Source organism: Lissotriton vulgaris, chromosome 5 (genome assembly GCF_964263255.1).
Source record: "Lissotriton vulgaris chromosome 5, aLisVul1.2, whole genome shotgun sequence".
In the NCBI taxonomy this organism is placed as follows: Eukaryota; Metazoa; Chordata; class Amphibia; order Caudata; family Salamandridae; genus Lissotriton; species Lissotriton vulgaris.
In genome coordinates, this window is record NC_141693.1 from 563484685 (window position 1) to 563506241 (window position 21557).

At 48.7% G+C, this 21557-nt stretch overlaps 1 protein-coding gene across 1 annotated transcript in view; it reads right to left on the reverse strand.

Moving 5' to 3' along the window:
- BMPR1A (bone morphogenetic protein receptor type 1A) overlaps positions 1-21557 on the reverse strand; it is a 556231-nt gene that overhangs the window by 64951 nt on the left and 469723 nt on the right. Inside the window, exons 9-10 of the mRNA XM_086922023.1 lie at positions 19029-19221; positions 6035-6332 (exon numbers count right to left, since the gene is read on the reverse strand). Of these exons, the coding sequence (XP_086778149.1) occupies positions 6035-6332; positions 19029-19221 (491 nt within the window). The remainder of the gene's footprint in view (positions 1-6034; positions 6333-19028; positions 19222-21557) is intronic.

A 21557-nucleotide genomic window follows, 5' to 3' on the forward strand; every position in this document is an offset into this window, starting at 1 on the left:
TAAATGACAAACCGCTTCCATTTCGACGCATAGCATGCTCTGGTGGTGGGCTTCCTTGCCTCCCTGATTATGTCCATACAGTCAGGAGGTAAGTTGAGGTAGCCAAATTCTAAGACTTCAGGAGCCAGATCGCCAGGTTGAGCTGTTGCGGATCTGGATGCTAAATGTCGCCATGGCTCTGCGTCAAAAGCCTGGGTGTGAGGCGCAGCCTTTGATGCGGTACCACGGACAGTTCCAGAAACGTGGTGTACCATGGTTGGCGTGCCCACGTCGGAGCAACCAGGATGAGAGTCATCGAGTGTTGCTTCAGCTTGCGTGCCACCAGCGGTATTAGAGGTGCTGGGGGAAAAGCGTACGCACATTTGCCTGACCAGTTCATCCATATTGCATTGCCTTGCGATTGTGGGTGTGGAAACCTGGCGGCAAAGCTTCGGCATTTGGCGTTTTCCTTTGTGGCGAACAGGTCTATCTCTGGCTGACCCCACCTTTGGAAGTACGGGTGGAGTACTGATGGATGTATCTCCCACTCGTGCATTTGGTGGCTGTACCTGCTGAGCAGGTCCACCATCTGATTGTCCTGGCCCGGGAGGTGTTCTGCCATGAGGAAGATATTCCTTTGAATGGCCCACTTCCACATGCTCTGAGCCAGATGAGACAACTGTGGAGAGTGTTTACCTCCCTGCTTCTGGATGTAGTACATGGCCGTCATGTTGTCCGTCCGGATCAACACCACCTTGTTGCACAGATGTACTTTGAATGCTTTCATCGCCATCAGTTCTAGAACGTTGATGTGCATCTTTTTCTGCAGCGTTGTCCATAGTCCCTGCACAGTGTAGTGGAGTACATGAGCTCCCCAACCCTGGAGAGATGAGTCCGTCGTCAGAATGATCTGCGGCACAGGCTCCTGGAATGGTCGTCCCTTGCAAAGGTTTTGTGGATTCCACCAATGCAGAGAGTTGTATGCACGACCGGTTACCAACACTAGGTCTTTCAACTGTCCGTGAGCCTGATTCCACTGACGTGTTAAGCACTCCTGAAGCGGACGCATATGTAGTTTCGCATGCGGGACTATGAAGATGCAGGAGGACATCATGCCTATCAACTGCATGAACACTCGTGCCTGAAGCGAGTGTTGAGGTCTGAATTTCTGTATCAGCGATTGAATGCTCCTGATCCTCACTGAATTTGGCTGTGCTTCGGCCGCCAGAGTGTTTATCGTCGCACCCAGATACTGCCGTATGTGGGCGGGTTGCAGGTGGGACTTTGGGTAATTCAGTGAGAATCCCAGATCGTGAAGAAGGTGAATGGTGTGGGACATGAGGGCGGCACACTGCTGGGCCGATTTTGCCTGGATTAGCCAGTCGTCCAGGTAAGGGTAGACGTGAATGTTCTGTCTCCGTAGGTGTGCCGCCACTGTCGCCAGGCACTTTGTAAACACCCTGGGTGCCGTGGTGACTGCGAAAGGTAGGACCTTGAACTGGTAATGTTGATTTTGGATGGTGAACCTGAGGTATTTTCTCTGTGACGGGTGCAGTGGAATATGAAAATACGCCTCCTTCAAATCTAATGTTGCGAGAAAATCTCCCTGACTGAGCAACGGTAGGACTTGCTGCAGTGTTAGCATGTGAAAGTGCTCTGACAGAATGTACTGATTGAGGGGTCTGAGGTCCAGTATGGGTCTGAGGGACCCGTCCTTTTTTGGTATCAAGAAGTACAGGGAGTAGACTCCTGTGCCTCTTTCCTGCACAGGCACGAGCTCTATTGCCCCTTTTTGCAGCATGACGAGGACCTCCTGCTGCAATAAGTGCAAATGCTCTGTGGACATAGGATGGTGTCTTGGGGGTATGTTGGGTGGAGTGGATGTTAACTACAGACAATAACCGTACTGGATAAGCTGTGTGGCCCACCTGTCTGTGGTGATAGAGTTCCAGACTGGCAGGAACTGTTGAAGTCTCCCGCCGACAGGTGTTGGATGGTCGGGGGGCAGTGATAAGGCGTCACTGTTTGTTAGTGGCGGAGGACCTGGAGTTCTTGTTTCCACGACCTCTGCCCTTGGCGCTGTTTCCACGATAACCACCTCTACTTTGCTTGGTGTATGTGGTTTGCGCGCCACCTTTATAGTACTGTGTGTTCTGGGACAGCTGGACTCTGGAAACACCTCTATTGCTTGAGCGACGAAAAGAACCACCCCTGAACTGCTGCGACTGTAGAGCCCCCAAAGACTTTGCAGTCTCAGTGTCTTTCTTGATTTTCTCCAAGGTGGTGTCCACCTCTGGGCCAAAGAGATGATCAGGGTTTACTGTCTGATTTAGAATGGTGGTCTGTATCTCTGGCTTGAACCCGGAGATTCTGAGCCAGGCATGTCGTCTCAACATAACACTAGTGTTAACAGCTCTGGCCGCGGTGTCTGCTGCGTCCAGTGCACATTTGATAGAAGCATTTGATATGAGCTGCCCTTCCTGGATGAGCATCTCAGCTGCCTCCTTATATTCATCTGGTAGGTGCTATAACAGTGTCTCAAGTGTGTCGTAATGGGCCCCGTCATACCTGGCTAAGTGTGCCTGAGTGTTTGAAATGCGCCAGATATTGGCCGCTTGAGCTGCCACCCTTTTCCCTGATGCCTCGAACACCTTAGATTCCTTATCTGGGGGAGGAGCATCACCCGTTTGTGAATTAGCCCTCTTCCGGGCATTAGAAACAACAAGAGAGTCCAACGGCAACTGTCCCTTAATGTAAGTATGGTCTCCAGGCGCCGGTTTGTACTTTTTTTCAATCCTGGGGTTTATCACCCTGGCTCTTGTAGGCTCCTTAAATATTTCCCCAGCATGCTTCAAGACACCCTTCAACATGGGCAGAGTCTTGACAGTCCTCTCTGAGGTGGAAAAAGTGTCAAAAAGAAAGTCTACTTCAATGGGGTCAGCATGGAGCTGGACGTCATGATTTGTGGCTGCCCTTTCAATGAGGGCATTAAACGCTGCCGAATCCTCTGTAGGCGACGTTTTCACAGCATACACATGAGTGTCTGGGGCAGTGTGTGGGTCATTTGGGTCAGCAGCATCTGCCCAGGGTTCATTTGTATCATCTGGATCAGTGTCCACAGGATAGCTGTATTCGTCATTATCACCATCCCCAGTTTCCACATCTGAATAAGTGGGCGAGAGATCATGGCCAGTGTTGTATAGAATCCTTCTTCTTCTTTAGTGGTATTTTATAGGACTCCATTGGCTGTTCCGGGGCGATCTTTCGTTTATAAAGAGAAAGTTTGCCTGTCTCGGCATCGATAAACTGTTCCTGTTGCTCTTCCAACGAGGATTGTCTATGCTTTGCGGCTGGGACCACAGTTGTTGGCTTCGGCACCGTGGATACCTTTTTGGGCACGTCGACGGCCATTTTAGGGACGAAAGCCTTCGGCACCACTTTCGGTGGCAGCGTGAAGTGGATGGGCGCCAACGTCCTTTGAGGTTTATCGGCAGGCTTCGAAGGTGGAGGATCCTTAGGCCCGACAGCCGAAGCCTTGTCCTTCATGCGCTTCAGGGAGTCCGCCACCTGCTTCGAGAAGGAGGCGGACGGCTGCGTCGACTCGACGGAATCCTTCGAGGCACCACCAGGCGTGGACTCTGGGGTTGTACCGCTCTTGGCCTTGTCCGGCCGACGAGGAGGCTCGAGAACCTTCTGATCACCAAGTCCTTTGTCGGTGTCGACTGTCTTCGGCGCCGACTTGTTCGGGTCGACTGCCTTGACCTTTGCCTTCGGCGTGCTAGACTTCGTCTCAACGCCCTTTAGCGGTCTCTTCGGGTCAATAACGCTCTTCTGCTTCGTCGGTGCCGACAGGTCCGAGGACTTCGAGCCGACCAAAGCAATACGCACTTTCGGTTGCGTCGATACCGGAGCTTTCACTTTCGGTTTCAATTTCGCTGTTTGCGGCTCCTTAGACATGTCCGAAGCCGAGCCCGAGGGCGGGGCCGTAGAACTTATTGGAAGATCTTGGGTAAGGCCTTGTGGCGATCCCTCGACCTGAGCCTTATGAAGCGTTTCGGTCCCAGTGTCAGTTTGTGGGCATAGCTCCTCGCCCGAGCTATCTTCTATGGCCCCAAAGGCCCCATCGTCGTCTCCTACCTCGTCGACGACGTCTTCCACATCGAACATCTCAACATCAGTGTTGTAGCTGGAGTCGACCTCCGACGCGGGATCCGACAGGTTCTCTCGAACCTCCCGCTCTGCCCTTCATCTTCCCCGGCATCGAAGATGTCCACTGGCTCCGGCGCAGTCTGCTGGGCTTCCTTGCGCGCAGCGCGTCGATGCAGAAGCGTCTTCTTGGATCGAAAACGGGAACAAGCCATGCAGCTGGCTTCATCATGATCCGGCGACAGACACTTGTTGCACACCGGGTGGACGTCGATGTGGGGATATTTGGAGTTGCATACGGGACATCTCTTGAACGGGCTCCGTTTAATGATGGGTCGTCAATAAGGCCTCTGGCGTCGACCGGGCATTCAGCGCCGAAAAGCACACGGCTCTCCTGGATGTCTGGCTCGGGAACTGAGCTGGAACAGAACTGGGCAGCGATCGCAAGACAATACCAACAAAAAAACTAAAGGCCTTTTGGCCTTAAGAAACCTTTATATCGATTCTGACTTGAGTGAACCAATATGCATCTGAACCCAATGGCGGAAAAAAACAATCTGAGGATGGAGTCGATGCCCATGCGCACTGTAGTCCAGGGGAGGAGCCACCTATCTCGTGATACTTCGAAGACTCTTCCAGGACAACAATGTGCGATCATCCGGACCCAACACTAGGCGGCGATCTATGCACAGATATGAATTCAGCAGCCCACATGCCTCGAACTTAAATACAAATTTTTTTGGCCTACAATTTATAGACTTTTGTTGCAATTGGTAATGCAATATTTAGCAATGCCAATAGCTCAAACGTAATTAATGCGAGACCTATTGCATTGCAAATGCTGGTTATACTTTCCATACATAGATGTAAATATTTATGGCTTCTGCCACTAGGTGGCAGCCGACCCAAGCATGCAAGCCTAAGAAGCTTGAGAGCCGCAAACACAGGTTCCGCATTATTTACAAGTTATTAATTACATTCTGCCCCCATCTGATTCCAATAGGTATTGGGACAGGCATTAGTATGCACAAGTAATATGTAAATAAAAGCGTTCTCTCATCTGCACGCTAACTAGCGTGACAGGGCTGCGATATGAGCCACAGAATACCCCTATGGGCAAAATGGGTGCGCCATGGAAGTACGAGCAGTCTCTCACCAAAAAGTCTGGATAAAAACAGGCTCCATTCGCAAGCAGCTGTCTGACACATGAATACCTGGGCTTCTCGCTTTGTTTTTCTGTTTTCCTTTGGCTGGCTGTTTTTCCTTCTCAGCAAAGGCAGTTTGCGGAGTTTAAAGCCAGGCCGTGATCCGGTGTCTACTACAGAAGAGGCCGAGGGAACGTCGCAGTAGAATGGAAACTTTTCCCGCCCAAATCATTTTAGTTACAGCCTACAGGCTGCTCCTGCTAGCATGGCTCTCCCCGTAATAGGTGGGCGTTGGGGGAGTGCTACTAATAGTATTGCCCTAGTGTGCCCTCTTAACAACCCGCCCCCCCGTTATGCATCCTCACCTGCAGATCAAGCCTTTAACCACAAGGAGTGCAATTAACAGCGGTTACAGCCCAAATGTGCGGGAAATAACACCTGATATAACCCATCCTTCTCAGTAATTGGTCATTGAGACTGTCTGGCAGCTGGTCCTCAGTATGTATATTAACGCAGTACTCTATGCTTGATATGATAGAGCATCACTGGGGATGGCAAAAGCTGTGTTCTAGTCGCAGCTGACAATTTGTGTAAAGTTTATTTAACAGATGTTCTGATTATTAAACAGAAAAGTACTAACTACATGTACCTTGGATAAACGAAAAGTGGAGTTGACCAGCTAATTTATGAACTTGTTCTGCAAGAGACGTTTCAACCGCCTTAGTTACCTATCTAAACCAGGTTAGAAAAAGATCCCATCCTACCTGTTGAATTTGACAGCCAGTCCCATATCTGCGATGCAACAGGTCACATTTCTCTTGATCAGGATGTTTTTGCTCTTCAAGTCCCTGTGTGCAATTGCCGGCTTGCCTTGGGTGCCATAGATTTCAGTGTGGAGATGACAAAGGCCACAGGCTGCCGAAAAGGCCAGCCGAAGCAGGGATCTGGTGTCTAGCATGGCGCACTTCAGAAAATCATACAGAGAGCCGCTCTCGTGGTAATCGGTAATGAGATACAGGTGGGTCAGTGAACCTGTACCTTTGATGTCTGCAGCAATAAAACCTGGTGAACAAGTGAGACAAAACATTAATGTTATTTATTAGAAAAGGTTTTAATTGATATAGTAAAAATAATACATAAAAATAGTGCAGTCAAAACACTTGCCTCTGTGATAGTTATTCTTATAAATATGTAGGCAAATCTTTATACAATAATGCAATTTCTCTCACCTCTTGCATACAAGCCTGACGCATTAACCAATCGAACAAGGAAACTGATTAACTGTCCTGGAATAACCCCTGGGACCGAAGTAATTGGTGACATAATTCTGTTGGGAGTCGAGTTAATTTTTAGGCCTCGGCTAGCGTAGGCTGAGCTTGCGCAGTCTCGCTGGCGAGATTTTATGTTTTCCAGAGTGGAGCTTAAACCAGCCAGCTCTTCTCCATTGGCTGGCTTCCTAAACGGCAGCCAGCCATTGGAGAAGAGGTTTGTCCGTCAATTTAGCCCCGTGCGTTTCGGATTGAGGGGCATGTTTTTTTCGCTTCTTTCTCCCCTCTTCCCATTGGTTGGAATGTAAACAACAAGCCAATAGGAAGAGGAGAGAAAGAAAAACACCCCCCCCCCTCTGAAAATGACCAGGCGTTTTGGAGATCCATTTCTGGCCTGCGAGCGGAGAGGACTGTGCAGCGACTGCTGGCTCCGACTGAGGCGAGGGGAATCCATTCACTCCAGCGCTCGTGCGGAATTTATTTTCTGCCGTTCCCCGGCTCGTGCACGCCCCTCCACACACACATCCCAGGGCCCGCCATGGAGCGCTGGAAGGGCAGAGTGCAGGCAGGGTCGCTTAGCCTGGCCATCGCAAGGTTTCGGCCCGCCTGAGGGCGAGGGGTGTTTGGGGCTGCCCTCTGCAAGCTCAGGGCAGCATCCTCGGACGAGGCTACTCGGTCGGGTCAGGTGGCCCCTAGGCAGGAACCGGCCTCGAGCCTGCCCTGGGTGCACCAGGGCAAAGAGAAGGCGTTACCGAGCAGGCGCTGTGCCCCCTCGGCGGCTATGGTGCTAGCGCAGTACGAGTCATCCCATAATAGGACCGGACACGCTGTTCTTTCTGTGCGTGCTGCGTTAGTCAATTAAATTCAAAGAAGTTTAACAATAAAACACAAAGATTACCACAATAACACAGGTCATTTAGGGCAACACAGAGCTGGGAGGCAAAGAATAACTTTAAACCCCTAACTTTAGTTTAATGAACCTGGTTCTAAGAATCCAGGCCCATCCTAAATATTTTGCTACACCTGCTACAATTAATGGGGACAGGTTAGCTTTTAGGATTCTACAGGCATTAACAGCCGAGCGGGTACCTAGATTTCTACAAACCGGACTTAACCATTTGGCTCTAGGTGCAACGTACAGGGGACAGACAAACAAAAAATGTTGTAAACTTTCACCATGGCCAGTGCAGTTTGGACAATGCCCAGTCCCACCGGAACCCCACTTTTTAGTAAACTCCCTTAAGGGCAGCGAACCACATCTAAACTGATGGAAAAGTTTGCGGTCGAGGGGCTTTGTTATGATGTCCCAATATTTTTCAAGAATGGGAGTGTCTTTAAAGATGATAAATAAACTGGTAAGAGTACTAGAGCACAGTCTCATATGTCTACTTTGAACCACCCAATCCCAATAATGCAATTTTAAATCTTTTTTGGAAGGGAAGGTTACGGAACTGGGATCTGACCACAAATCACCATACCCCATGGCGCACAGGGTTGTTCTTAAGTCCTTAAACCAGCCTATATTTGGGGAGCCCAGAAGATCTCTGACCTCCAAGCAGGCTCTTGCATACAAGTGTAATTCAGGCGTTGTCCAGAGACGGCACCAGAATGCCAGTGGGCGAAATCTAGCCTGGTCCTCCACAGGCTGGCACCCGAGGTCATACAAGAGCGGGATCCGTGGTGATGACTGAGGCAGACCCGCTGCCACCCTAAGAAATTTGTTTTGGGCTACTCTCAGGGGGTCCAATTTGCTAAAGCCCCATAGTTCCGCCCCGTATAAAACAGAGGGAAGAACCTTTGGTCCATAAATCTTCACAAGTGGTGTGATTGGCCGGGTGAAGGAACCTTTATGCTCTTTAATCAAAGCTCCTCCTAACTGCAAGTGTTTTAAAGCCATAAGGTCAACTTGGTGGGACCAACTTAGGGTCTCACTGAATGTAACACCCAGATAGGTAAACACCTTGGTTTGTTCCAGGGGAATGCCCCCCATAGTAACCCTTGCTGTGATCTGATTGTGTCCTCTTAAGACCATGAATTTAGTCTTAGACACGTTCACCTCAAGCTCATGTTCGCTGCAGAAGAGTTCAAACCTCAACAGGGCCTGTTGGAGACCCTGTCTGGTCTTTGAGATCAGAAGGGTATCATCAGCGAACATGAGCTAGGGGATTTTCATTCCAGCTAGGGTCGGGCGTCTGTGGGATGGTTATCGAAGTATTTAATAACCCTATTTATGTGTAAGGAAAAAAGGGTAGGGGCTAGAACGCAACCCTTGCCTTACGCCTTTGGCAACCGGAAACCTATCCGTTACTTCCCCTGGTTTGCCCCAGCGTACTTGGGCAAAAGTATGTGCATGTAAATTCACCAGGAGGCGAACAAGGGGAGCCGGCATACCCAGTTCTAATAAACACTTCCACAACCCAGCCCTCGGAACAAGATCAAAAGCAGACCTTAGATCAACGAAGGCTGCATACAGGTTACCTTTACCTAAAAGAACCGTCTTCCAATAAAGAAGAATAAAACGGAAGGCCTGGTCTAAGGTACTCACATGGGACCTAAAACCAGCTTGAAGTGGGGTTAGGATATAGAACTCGTCGATCCAATCCTGAATCCTGCCAAGAACAAGGCGGGCTGAGATTTTTTACACTGCATCTATAAGGCTGATCGGCCGGTAGTTGGACGGGACCGACCGGTCACCTTTCTTGTATATTGGAAGGATTTCAGCCCCTGCCCAGGACTCGGGAACCCTTGCCCCAGTGGCCAAAGCATTAACCAACTGAACTAAATAAGGTACCCATAGGTCGTGATCTTGTAAGAATAGGTCGGCTGGGATGCAGTCGGGACCTGGTGCTTTGCCCCTTGGAATAGATTGCAGGACAGATTTTACTTCACTACTAGTAAACTCCAGTAGATCAGTCGACACAGGCCAAGGAATATTATCCTGTGCACCACCAAGGCACCTAAATTGTTCCTCAAAATATCGAACCCACTGTTGTTGATCCACCGAGGCTGGGCTTGGGCGGTCTTCCTCTGACAAACCCCATTTAAGTAAGTGCCAAAACCGTTGCATGTTCCTAGAGCTACAAGCTTCTGTTAGTAGTAGCCACCGCTCTTCATCCCAATTAGTCTTGGCTGTACGTTTTGCAGCATTAAATGCCTTCCTACAAGACCTAATTAATGTAAGATTCTTGAGTTTTAACGCTTTAAACAGTTCACCATGGGTCCGACGGCACTCGTCATTGAACCAATTATTGGATTTCCTTTTCCCTCTCTTACCCCTTTTGGAAATAGACTTTATGAAAGTTGTTTAAGTGATGTAAACAAATTGGTATGAATATCAGTAATAGTTGTATTAATCACCTCCTGTGAACCACAATTGGAGATTTCTGCCAGTGAGTTCGAAACCAGGGATCTGATCATTTTACAAGCGTCGACATCCACAGAAATGTTTGGCCAACGAACCCGTCTCATATCATTGGTGAGTACAGCTTCATCCTGAACAACGTTGGTCATGCATTTGACTAGTACAGAAAAGCTGGAATCCTTTAGCTCTACCACCAGTGGGTCGTGATCACTTTCTGGGCGAGACTTTACCTCCATATCTTCTAACACAGCCCACAACTTGACGTCCAATAATATATAGTCAATACGGCTACTAAATCTACCATTGCTAAAGGTATGTTTGCCCAACCTGTCAGAGCGCACTCTACCATTAAGAGCACGCAGACCCTGATCCAGACAAACCTTTAATAAAAATAGCCGCTTGGGTCCATTTAGTAATTGGGGCTAGTTCGAGACGTGGAATCCCCCAAGCCAAATCCTCAGCCTCGGTTAAGTAACCATCATCCAGGCTCAGTGGTTCAAAGCAAGTATTTAGATCACCCATAACAACCTTATGTCCAACTACCGATAGTCCACTTAAATAGTCGTCCAGATGGAGGAACGTTGGTGAAAACCTACCACCCTGGATGCCCCTAGCATAAACATTAATCAAAAGAATGCTCAGCCCACTGGTAGATTTAATACTAACCATTAGTATATCAGGGCTATCAATGAAGACTTCCTCTGCTGTCACACCCTCATACTGTCGAACCCAAACTGTCAGGCCACCCATAGCTCGTCCTCTGGGACCCTTAATAGCTGGTTTGCTAAAGTTCAAATAGCCCGTGAGAAACGTTGGTAAAAGTGCCCAGGTTTCTTGAAAGGACCATACATCGCAATGTCGTATAAAGTTCACCCTGCGTTAGTCCTTCTCTAAGCCCCTCTCGCTGTTGCTCATCCGCTTTCCCAGCGCACTTGGTTGCTCGTGTTTGGTCCCTCAGCTCTAATCCATGAAGCCCCGGTTTAGTCCTTCCTCCTTGTTTATGCGGCCTCTTCTCCGCCATGTTGTGAGTTTATGCATGCGCACGCCCGTGGCCGTCTCGGAGGCTCGCCGATGTGCCAGAGGCGTTGAGAGCAGGAACGGCAGAGGAGGCAGCCAGCCAGACGCACCCCGTGCAGGAGTACGAGCCTCTGCCCCTGCCGACGTCAGTCTTGCACCGGAGTCCCGTGCTGGGACCAGGTCAGCCGGCAACGGGTGGACAGCAAGCAAAGCAACGGGTGAGGGCAGCCCGTGGGGAACAGTGCCTGGGAGGATAGGGCGGCTCTCCTGTTGATGGGGTGGAACAGAGTGCACAAACACATACTGGGGACCACTCTGTGCTTTGGGGGAGGCTCAACTGATTCCGTGTGTTGTTTTGCTGGTGGAGTGTGAGTCGTGGGGTTCAAAAGGCAGCTGGAGTGTATGTTGGAGAGTTTTATTTCAGTGCTGGTGGGCGCGCGCAAGTGGTAGTCTCATATTTGAAGGTGGGGGGTGGTAGTACCGAGGCTGGTGGTTGTGCATTGGGGAGGGGATTGTTTCTTGTTCGTTTGTGTAATTTTGCCTGGAGATTAGTTGTTAGTGCATCAGGAAGTAAAATGTTTACTTTTTAATACTGCCTATTAGTACCGGAGCTTACCCAGTTGCCTGTTTGTTAGTACTTTCTATTTTGGCAGCGAAGGAAATCCAAGCACAGAAATGTTAAATTTGACCAGCATCAAAGTGTTATCAGTGCAGCAATTGTGTTTATGGCAAGAGATGTCTCACCCCTCGGTGCCCTCCCTCTTCCCTACCCTGGCTGCCCCAGCCCGTGGAGGGCAGGAGGAGGAGCCGCCTGCATGGGCTGAGCTGGCAGGGCCACGGTTCAGCCTTGACATGGAGAATTTGGACTGAAACCGATCAGAGCACGTCATTTTCAGACAGCTCCATCATCAATCACCCTGCGCACTCAAACCCTCCTCCCTCCCACTCTCCACCCCGCCCCCCTTCGCCCCCTCCTCCCTCTGCCAGCACCTCAGATTCTGCAGCATTGCTTCTCCTCCGTACCCCCTGGACCCCCTCCTCTCTGTACAGAGGCGGGCAGACACCCCTTCCCTGCACCCTCCAGTCCCGCAGACAGAAGCCCTACCCTCCCCATGTCCAAGCGGAGCCAGCGCTGCTCTCCAGCGCCCCGGCCCTGCAGATGTGGCCATCAGAGCTCACCAAGCCAGAGGAGGGTCTCTATTCCCAGCAGGGGAGCGTGTGTGTTGGGCTCTGTGTGTGTGTGCGTTGGGCTCTTTGTGTGTGTGTGTGTGTGTGTGTGTGTGTGTGTGTGTGTGTGTGTGTGTGTGTGTGTGTGTGTTGGGCTCTGTGTGTGTGTGAGTGTGTTGGGCTCTGTGTGTGAGTGTGTTGGGCTGTGTGTGTGTGTGTTGGGCTGTGTGTGTGTGTGTTGGGCTGTGTGCGTGTGTGGCTCTCTGTGTGCGTGTGTTGGGCTCTGTGTGCGTGTGTTGGGCTCTGTGTGCGTGTGTTGGGCTCTGTGTGCGTGTGTTGGGCTCTGTGTGCGTGTGTTGGGCTCTGTGTGCGTGTGTGTTGGGCTCTGTGTGCGTGTGTGTTGGGCACTGTGTGCGTGTGTGTGTGTTGGGCTATGTGTGCTTGTGTGTGGCTCTCTGTGTGTGGCTCTCTGTGTGTGGCTCTCTGTGTGTGGCTCTCTGTGTGTGGCTCTCTGTGCGTGCGTGTTGGGCTCGGTGCGTGCGTGTTGGGCTCGGTGTGTGCGTGTTGGGCTCGGTGTGTGCGTGTTGGGCTCGGTGTGTGCGTGTTGGGCTCGGTGTGTGCGTGTTGGGCTCGGTGTGTGCGTGTTGGGCTCGGTGTGTGCGTGTTGGGCTCGGTGTGTGCGTGTTGGGCTCGGTGTGTGCGTGTTGGGCTCGGTGTGTGCGTGTTGGGCTCGGTGTGTGCGTGTTGGGCTCTGTGTGTGCGTGTTGGGCTCTGTGTGTGTGTGTGTGTTGGGCTCTGTGTGTGTGTGTGGGGCTACTCACGCTTTACTCAATCTCTACTACTCTCTAATACTCTCAATATTTACACTCTACTACTCACTCTACTAATCACACTCTAATACACCCTCTAACTACTCTCTACTACATACAAGTTACACTCCTCACAACTCACTCAATTACACTATCCACAATTTCATACTCACTCTCTACTACTCTACTGCTCTCTAATATTTACTCCATTCTAAAAATCATTCACTACTCACTCTACTAAATAGATATAGTACTCCATATACTCTCTACGACTCACTACACTAAATCTATTTCTATATAATGCTTTTCATTACTCACTACTACTCTGTCTCTACTACTCGCTAACTCCTACACGCTCTCTACACACTATCTACTACTCACTCTATACTACTCTCTACTAATCTACACTACTCACTAACTACTATTGCCTACAACTCACTCTTACTCTATTCAAGAATACTCTATTAATAAACTAGTCACGCTCTACTAACTATTAATCACTGCTAATACTCTCTAATGCTCACCTATTGCCATTGTAAATGACAATACCATTTATTTTTTTTAAATGGATAAGAGATGTGAATGAACGCCTCCAGGGCCAACCCTCATGCCTTCATCGTCAGTTAGATTCAGTTGAGTCTCACGGCACAGAGGGCAAGTTCTGCAGAGGGCCGGGTGCACATGATTAAACTGGGCCAATAAGAGGTGTGTTGAAGAAGGGGGACATACCCTGAAACCGGTCCCAGTATGCTTGTTTCCGGTCCAGGGAGGACCTGGCCTGGCAGTTCGGTCTGGACTGTTCCCATGGGGCACAGGGTCAAGACTGATTTGCATATGGCTGGGACCAAACTGGGGTGGCGTAGTGGGCAAAGGAACGATGGTTTTAACCCAGATCTTTTGACTGGGGGAGAATGTTTGCATTATCAGCATTCTGTCCATCATTTATTTGCTGTAACACCAAACAAACGTGGCACATTCAGCGACTCATTTTAATGCCTAGCATTAGCCACGACTTTTTTATTTTACTAACATTGTTTATTCTATTACTTAAATGTGTCTTCAGACAACCCTCCTTGTCCATTTGTCTGATTTTGTGCCACTCACATTTTCCGCCACTCCAGCAAGGGGTATTAGGTCATTCCGCTTCAGCCATTGGGCAACTTCACACTGAGTGACAGCTTTCTGCCTTTTTACAAAGAGGACTTTAACAAACAAAGTTCTTTCTTTAAATCGCAGGGACTGCTATTGCAATGAGTGCTTTTTGATACCAAAAATATATTTTTTTTCAGCCTATGTATTTAATTTACATTCATGACTGACCGATTGGCTTTGCCAATGCTTATGTAGTTGGGAAGTACCAGGGCACATTCATGAAAGTGCATCTTGGAGCACATTAGGTCAACACTGCACGATTTTTAGAAAGATCTAACAGCTACCTTTGGACTCTCCTTGGGTAAAAGGTTGGCAAGTTGTGCATTTCAATCTACACTGGCTCAGAGCCACTAGTCAAAACAGAATATCATATAGAAACCATTCTAACATGTACTTCGGGCTACATCCCCAAGGGAAGTTTATGAACATGTACGCATATGGTTAACGTTAAAAGCAACCTGATCTGTTTTTTTTCAAATAATTATATCAATTAGTACACATCAGAGATGCTCCCAGTTACACTACCCATTACAGGTGCAAAGGACCACATGCAAATCATTCAGAAACCTCAGACCGTAATCAGTGCCATCCTCCAGTGACGTTCAAACACGGAGACCGATCCCTCTGTGATAGACAGCATTATCTAGCTGCATTAATTAGTAACAAATCTGCACATTGTTCCCATGCACATCATATTCCTTCTGCAACACGACCAAGAGTGATTTGCATATGGTTGAGTCTAATCTGAGGTGGCAGGATAGGCAACGGAACGAGCGGTTGGCATGTTACCCCGAGTGATTGACAGTGGTTAGACTTGTTGCAAGCATTTCTCCAATCACCTTTTGTGTATTTGGGTGAAAAGATCTAAGCAGGGTTCTCATCGTTGTCGGAAGACACCCTATGCCACCTCATGGCACAGCCACCATTCATAATCCACTAGGTACCGCCATCAGGACAGAGCTTGTCAGAACAGGAGCTCAATGATTTCACAAGCCTTCTGGCACAGTACCCACACTCCACCCGGATTGTCAAAGACCTAATTGGTGGTGGTATTGTCAGTGAGGACATGTACCAGATACTCCTTTATGGATGGTAGGAAGGCCTTCAACACTAGTCGATTGGCCCGCAACTCCAAAAGATTGACATGGAAGCAGTTTTGCACTACAGACCAGATGCTTTGATCTCCATCCCTCACAGATGACCTGCTCCCACCACAGCAGTGAAGCATTTGTCACCACCATCGGCTCATGGTGGGAAAGGGAAAGGGGGTCGTCTGCTGCTGGTCAGGCTGCAGATGACCAGCCACCATTGCAGCTCTTGTGCCTTCTCATCTAAAACATGGATGACATCCAACAGGCTTCCTTGGTGCTGGACCCACGGACTTCAGAAACCCCTGCAGAGCCAGCATATGCAGCATCACAGCCGAATGTCTTGGATCTGTTGCAAAAGAGGAAAAGCCCTGAACTGCAGAGTCCAAAAGAGCTCCTATAAAAGCAAGTCTCTGGGAAGAAGTCAGGTGCGACTTTGGCTCATTGATCGAGAACCCTAACAATGTCAGGAGGTTTGCCATCATCTGGAGGTGGCCTACGCCTGACTGTGGCCAACCCACCTACAAAAGCCAGTCTTTGAGGTAGGGGAAAACTGAAATCCCCAACCTCTGAAGATGACCAGTGACCACAGCCATCACTTTAAAGGGCAATGGGCACTTATTACACTGAAGGGGAGAATGGCAAAGGGAAAATGCTCTCGGACAACCTGGAACTTTAGGTAACACCTAAAGTATGCAAGACGTACACATGAAAGTACACATCCTGCAGGTCCAAGGCTATCCTTCAGTCGCCCGCATCCAGACAGAAAGGAATTCAGGGCAAAGAACTAAAAATAGGATGAAGCCGCCATCTTTCTTCGATACGAGGAAATAGCTGGAGTGACAACCTGTCCTAATTTCAGAGTGCAGAACTCTCTTGATGGGTCCTGTGGACAGTACAGCTCACACCTCTTTACGTAAAGAGAATACGTGCTCCTCTGAAAGTCACTATGATGTAGGAGGAAGCTGGGGTGGGTAGGAAAGGAAGGACATAGCCCTGCTGGACAATCAGGAGGACCCACCTGTCAGATGTGACCAATTGTTACACTGAGAAAATGTCCTGCCTCCAACAGGGTGGTTGTGCACAGCTGAAGACACACTAAAGATATATGCAAGATGATTCCACAGGGAAAGCGAAGTGTGAAGATCTGGGCCCCTGCTGACCTGTGCCTTAAACACCTGATTCCCAGCAGCAAAAGGACTGGGGTGACTGCAGAAGGGATGGGGCTTGGCTTTGGCCAAAAGTCAAGTCTCCGGAGTAGCCTTGGAATGAAGCAAACACAAGGAGATGATGTACGGAGCACTGAAACTTTTCAGACACTCACCCCCAGTCACAGATCTGGGTTGAATCGATCATTGTTCTTTAGCTCACTTCGCCACCCCAGTTCAGACACAGCTATGTACAAATCAGTCTTGAACCTGTGCCTCATGGGAACAGTCCAGCCCGAACTGCCAAGCCATGTCTTCCGTGGACCGGAAACAAGCATCCTGGGACTGGTTTCGGGATAACAGTCCTCATCAGCCAGGCTAGCTTGATTCCAAGCCTCAGAAGGGCCAAAACTGGTGAGGAATCTGGCAGGTGTTTAAAGGTAAAAGGAATGTGCCCTGGTAACTTTCCTTAAAGTGTTCTAGGGCAGAATCAACGTTTTCCACATAGGGGATATCCATCAAAAACCATATCAATAACAGATGCCCATCTCCAGAAAAAAAAGTAAATTGTATCCACACATGATGACGAAACACCACAATAGTGCTGACAGCTAGTCCCAAGCAAACAGTAGTATCTAAACAGCACAAATCACATATATGGCTGCATTCTTACCATCATGACTGGTCTGAGTCAGGGAGGCCTTAAACACTTCCGGGACTGTCAGTAAGATCTCGCTGGCCCTGTCCCAGAGGGTGTACATGTAACGGCCACATTTTATTACCGCAAGGCTAGGCTAACCGAAGAGAAAATTTGTTTCCAGAATGCCTCTTTCCTTTTGTACTCCCTGTCAATGAATTAGGACTCAACTTGCTAGTGGAAACTTGGATAAACAAACTCCAAGAGAAGGCGCTTCTATATGGAGTTTGTCCACCTGCCTATTCACTGGTGGGCAAGAGCAAGGTTTGAATCAAGTGCGAGTAAGCTTTTCAGTTAGGGCTCATCACACAGGAGCAAGGACTCAGAGGAAGCAAACCCAGGTTGTAGAGCTTCTGTAAGTACTTTTGTCTTAAATTCGACAGAAGGTAATAGTAGGTCCAGAATTTCAGCAGCATGCTTGATTACCACAGCAAAGAAAGTGTTCTCTTTTGCTGGTAGCCCCAGGGGTGAAATCAACCCAGTATCAGGGGAATTATCAAGCCCACCGTCCTCCAGTAAATACATATATAAACTTTCATCCTCATAATGTGGCAGTAAATCATCCACGTCATCACCACTGTCATCTCATGATGGTGGCAAACTCTGGTTGGAATCGAACCAAAAATGATGCTGGGGCATCTAACGATGGCTCCGATGTGGTGGGAGGGTTTCTCTGGATCAGGCGGTATGAGAACTAAGTTAACTGCAGTGGAATCCAAATGTGATTTTGGTCGGGCTTGGGACAAATTCTGCTCAGTGTTGGACCCTGGAATAGTCATTAGATCCCTCTCTGGGACTGGCATTGAAGAGGGCCTGTTGGAGGTTTCGAAGTTGGAATGGAAGTTGACACTAGAGTTGGTGCAAACCTGAGGCGGGTTCCAGGGGTTCAGATCGGGCAGAGGACAGATTCTCTCGTGGTAACCTGACTGGAGGCCCATACGGCTCCTTGGTCCCTAAGGCACTCACGTGTGGCTCACAGCATGGCCTACTTAAATTCATTGACATGCTGCAGCACCCCCAATGGCCTGTGACACTTAGGGTGAGTTGAATTGTCGACAATTGCATTTTGACATTTGGATCAGTATTCATGCTAGAAGGTTTAGCTTTGAATAAGGGAGACTCAAGGTATACACATATATATGTATTGTATTTGAATCACTGCACTTTTGCAACTATGAGCACTGAGCTATCTGCACCTGAATATTAATATATCACTTACCACCTTTTAAAAAGACAATCTAGTTTTAATAGTGTGATAATCAAACATTGATATGTGTTTTTACCACGTGAGACCCACGGAATTGTTTTTTCTTTATGTATGAGAAACTCCGGGAGCATCGGGATCAACTACGTGTTGAGCTCCCCAATAGGGGAGCGAGATCAAGCATCGCCTTGATGCCCTTACCTCTTCTCTTATGATAGAGTTGCGGCATGGTGTCGAGTCCCACTTCGCCTTCATGGCCATGACTGTGAACTGGAGTAGGATTTGTGAGGTCAGTTACTTTTTTTCGTTATTCAGCAACACACTGCTTTGCCTCATGATCCTGGATCACCTTTGGGTGCATGAGACACTTTCATCACGACTTGCGAGTTGTGCCCTGAGCCCAAAACCCAAAGGCACAACTTGTGTTGGTCCAGCACCAACAATGTTTTTTCAACAATGTTTTTTCAACAGACACCACAGTTCCTGAACCCTGTAGTTTTAGGTGGAGACATTGATCTTCTTGCACACTGGAATTCAGTCTAAAGAAACTTGTCAAACTGATGAAAAAAATCATGAACGGAGCTCCAGATCCGCATTCGAAAGCACTGAAAGAAAGGAAATTACGTCAGTGTGCAAGAGTGGCTCTTATATGCAGCTCCCTGTCACTTACAGGGAGGAACAAAGTCAATGTGGAGCCACAGGGCATCACTTAGTTGCACATGGGTGCACTGCTGTGAAACGTTGCATATCCAATCTAATGCCAGGGAAAATTCTAAAGGCGAAGAACCTCCAGTTAGAAGTAGCCATCAAAGAAATCTACATAACCTCCTTTCCTCTCAGTACTTACCCAAGATATTCTCATGTCGCATAAGAACAGTCTGGTAGATTTCAGTTTCCCGGAACCAACTGGCTTCCTCGGTGGTGGAGAAAACTTTCACGGCCACCTTCTCGCCCCTCCACCTGCCCATCCAAACCTCACCATAGCGACCCTTCCCGATTTGCCGCACCATCTGGATCTGTTTACCAATAGTCCGCTGAACCTAGAAGGATGCAAGACCCAGGTTATAAAAATTAGAAAAATTATATCAAGCAAGCATATTAAATAAAAATATAATAGTGTCCATGATGTGTGAATTTAACTGACATCAATGCAAGCAAATTTCTCTACACACCCACCAATAGTAAAGTGGGATTAAAATACCTTTTTGATTTGGCAGGCGGAAATACTGTGATAAGAATAATAACACGGGTTGAGAGGTGTCGGATTTATATTTTCTGGATGAAAGTGTGCAACAAGGTACTTGAAATAAAAATAAACATGAAAGGCCAGCAGTACCTGCTGTACAGCAACAACTTCTAAGTACCTGAATAGTTTCATGAAAAGTGTCAGCCTTGCAAGATGTAAAGTACAACTGCTAATCTTAGTAAATGTCAGTCCTAGTTTGTCAACAGTTCAGAGTTCTGCCTGTTGAACAACACTACCCAATAGTATTGTAGCAGCTATACACAGAGGTGCTTGTACTGCGCCACTGAACTTATAGAAAAATAAGCGGCTGTGCGGTCACATTACAGTTAAACCATTCATGCTGAGAATAGCATTATCACTTTGAAAGTATAGCCGCTCTGCTGGGATGCGGCAATGCAGACGCTTCATACCTATGGTATCCCTACTGAGTAATATCATTATTTATTTATAAAGTTTTATATTATGTGCACAGCAACTATACAGGGAGTGCGTATACTGTTCAATTAAGCGTGAACACTGCTGTACCTGTGTTCACTCTTTAAACAGAGTATACAGATATTCGGAGCATGATAGCAGTGATCCTGATTGCAAAAACAACAAGTGATGGACTGAATGTGGATCAATGTCACACACTCCCCCAGTCAAAAGATCTGGGCCCAAATCCATCGTTTTTTTGCACTCCACACCACCCTGGGTTAGACAATGGCGATATGCAAATCAGCTCTGACCCTGTTGCCCCATGGGAACAGTCCAGTCCGAACTACAAAAGCCATGTCCTTCCCAGAACGGAATCAAGCATCCGAGGACCGGACCGGTTTCGAGGTAACACCTCTCATCAGCCCGGCTAGCTTGACTCCAAGTGGTGTGGAGTGCCTGGGACCCACGTCTGGGCATCCCCAGCGCACTTAGGGCGGCAATTGCAAAAACAACAAGTGATGGACTGAATGTGGATCAATGTCACACACTCCCCCAGTCAAAAGATCTGGGCCCAAATCCATCGTTTTTTTGCACTCCACACCACCCTGGGTTAGACAATGGCGATATGCAAATCAGCTCTGACCCTGTTGCCCCATGGGAACAGTCCAGTCCGAACTACAAAAGCCATGTCCTTCCCAGAACGGAATCAAGCATCCGAGGACCGGACCGGTTTCGAGGTAACACCTCTCATCAGCCCGGCTAGCTTGACTCCAAGTGGTGTGGAGTGCCTGGGACCCACGTCTGGGCATCCCCAGCGCACTTAGGGCGGCAATTGCAAAAACAACAAGTGATGGACTGAATGTGGATCAATGTCACACACTCCCCCAGTCAAAAGATCTGGGCCCAAATCCATCGTTTTTTTGCACTCCACACCACCCTGGGTTAGACAATGGCGATATGCAAATCAGCTCTGACCCTGTTGCCCCATGGGAACAGTCCAGTCCGAACTACAAAAGCCATGTCCTTCCCAGAACGGAATCAAGCATCCGAGGACCGGACCGGTTTCGAGGTAACACCTCTCATCAGCCCGGCTAGCTTGACTCCAAGTGGTGTGGAGTGCCTGGGACCCACGTCTGGGCATCCCCAGCGCACTTAGGGCGGCAATTGCAAAAACAACAAGTGATGGACTGAATGTGGATCAATGTCACACACTCCCCCAGTCAAAAGATCTGGGCCCAAATCCATCGTTTTTTTGCACTCCACACCACCCTGGGTTAGACAATGGCGATATGCAAATCAGCTCTGACCCTGTTGCCCCATGGGAACAGTCCAGTCCGAACTACAAAAGCCATGTCCTTCCCAGAACGGAATCAAGCATCCGAGGACCGGACCGGTTTCGAGGTAACACCTCTCATCAGCCCGGCTAGCTTGACTCCAAGTGGTGTGGAGTGCCTGGGACCCACGTCTGGGCATCCCCAGCGCACTTAGGGCGGCAATTGCAAAAACAACAAGTGATGGACTGAATGTGGATCAATGTCACACACTCCCCCAGTCAAAAGATCTGGGCCCAAATCCATCGTTTTTTTGCACTCCACACCACCCTGGGTTAGACAATGGCGATATGCAAATCAGCTCTGACCCTGTTGCCCCATGGGAACAGTCCAGTCCGAACTACAAAAGCCATGTCCTTCCCAGAACGGAATCAAGCATCCG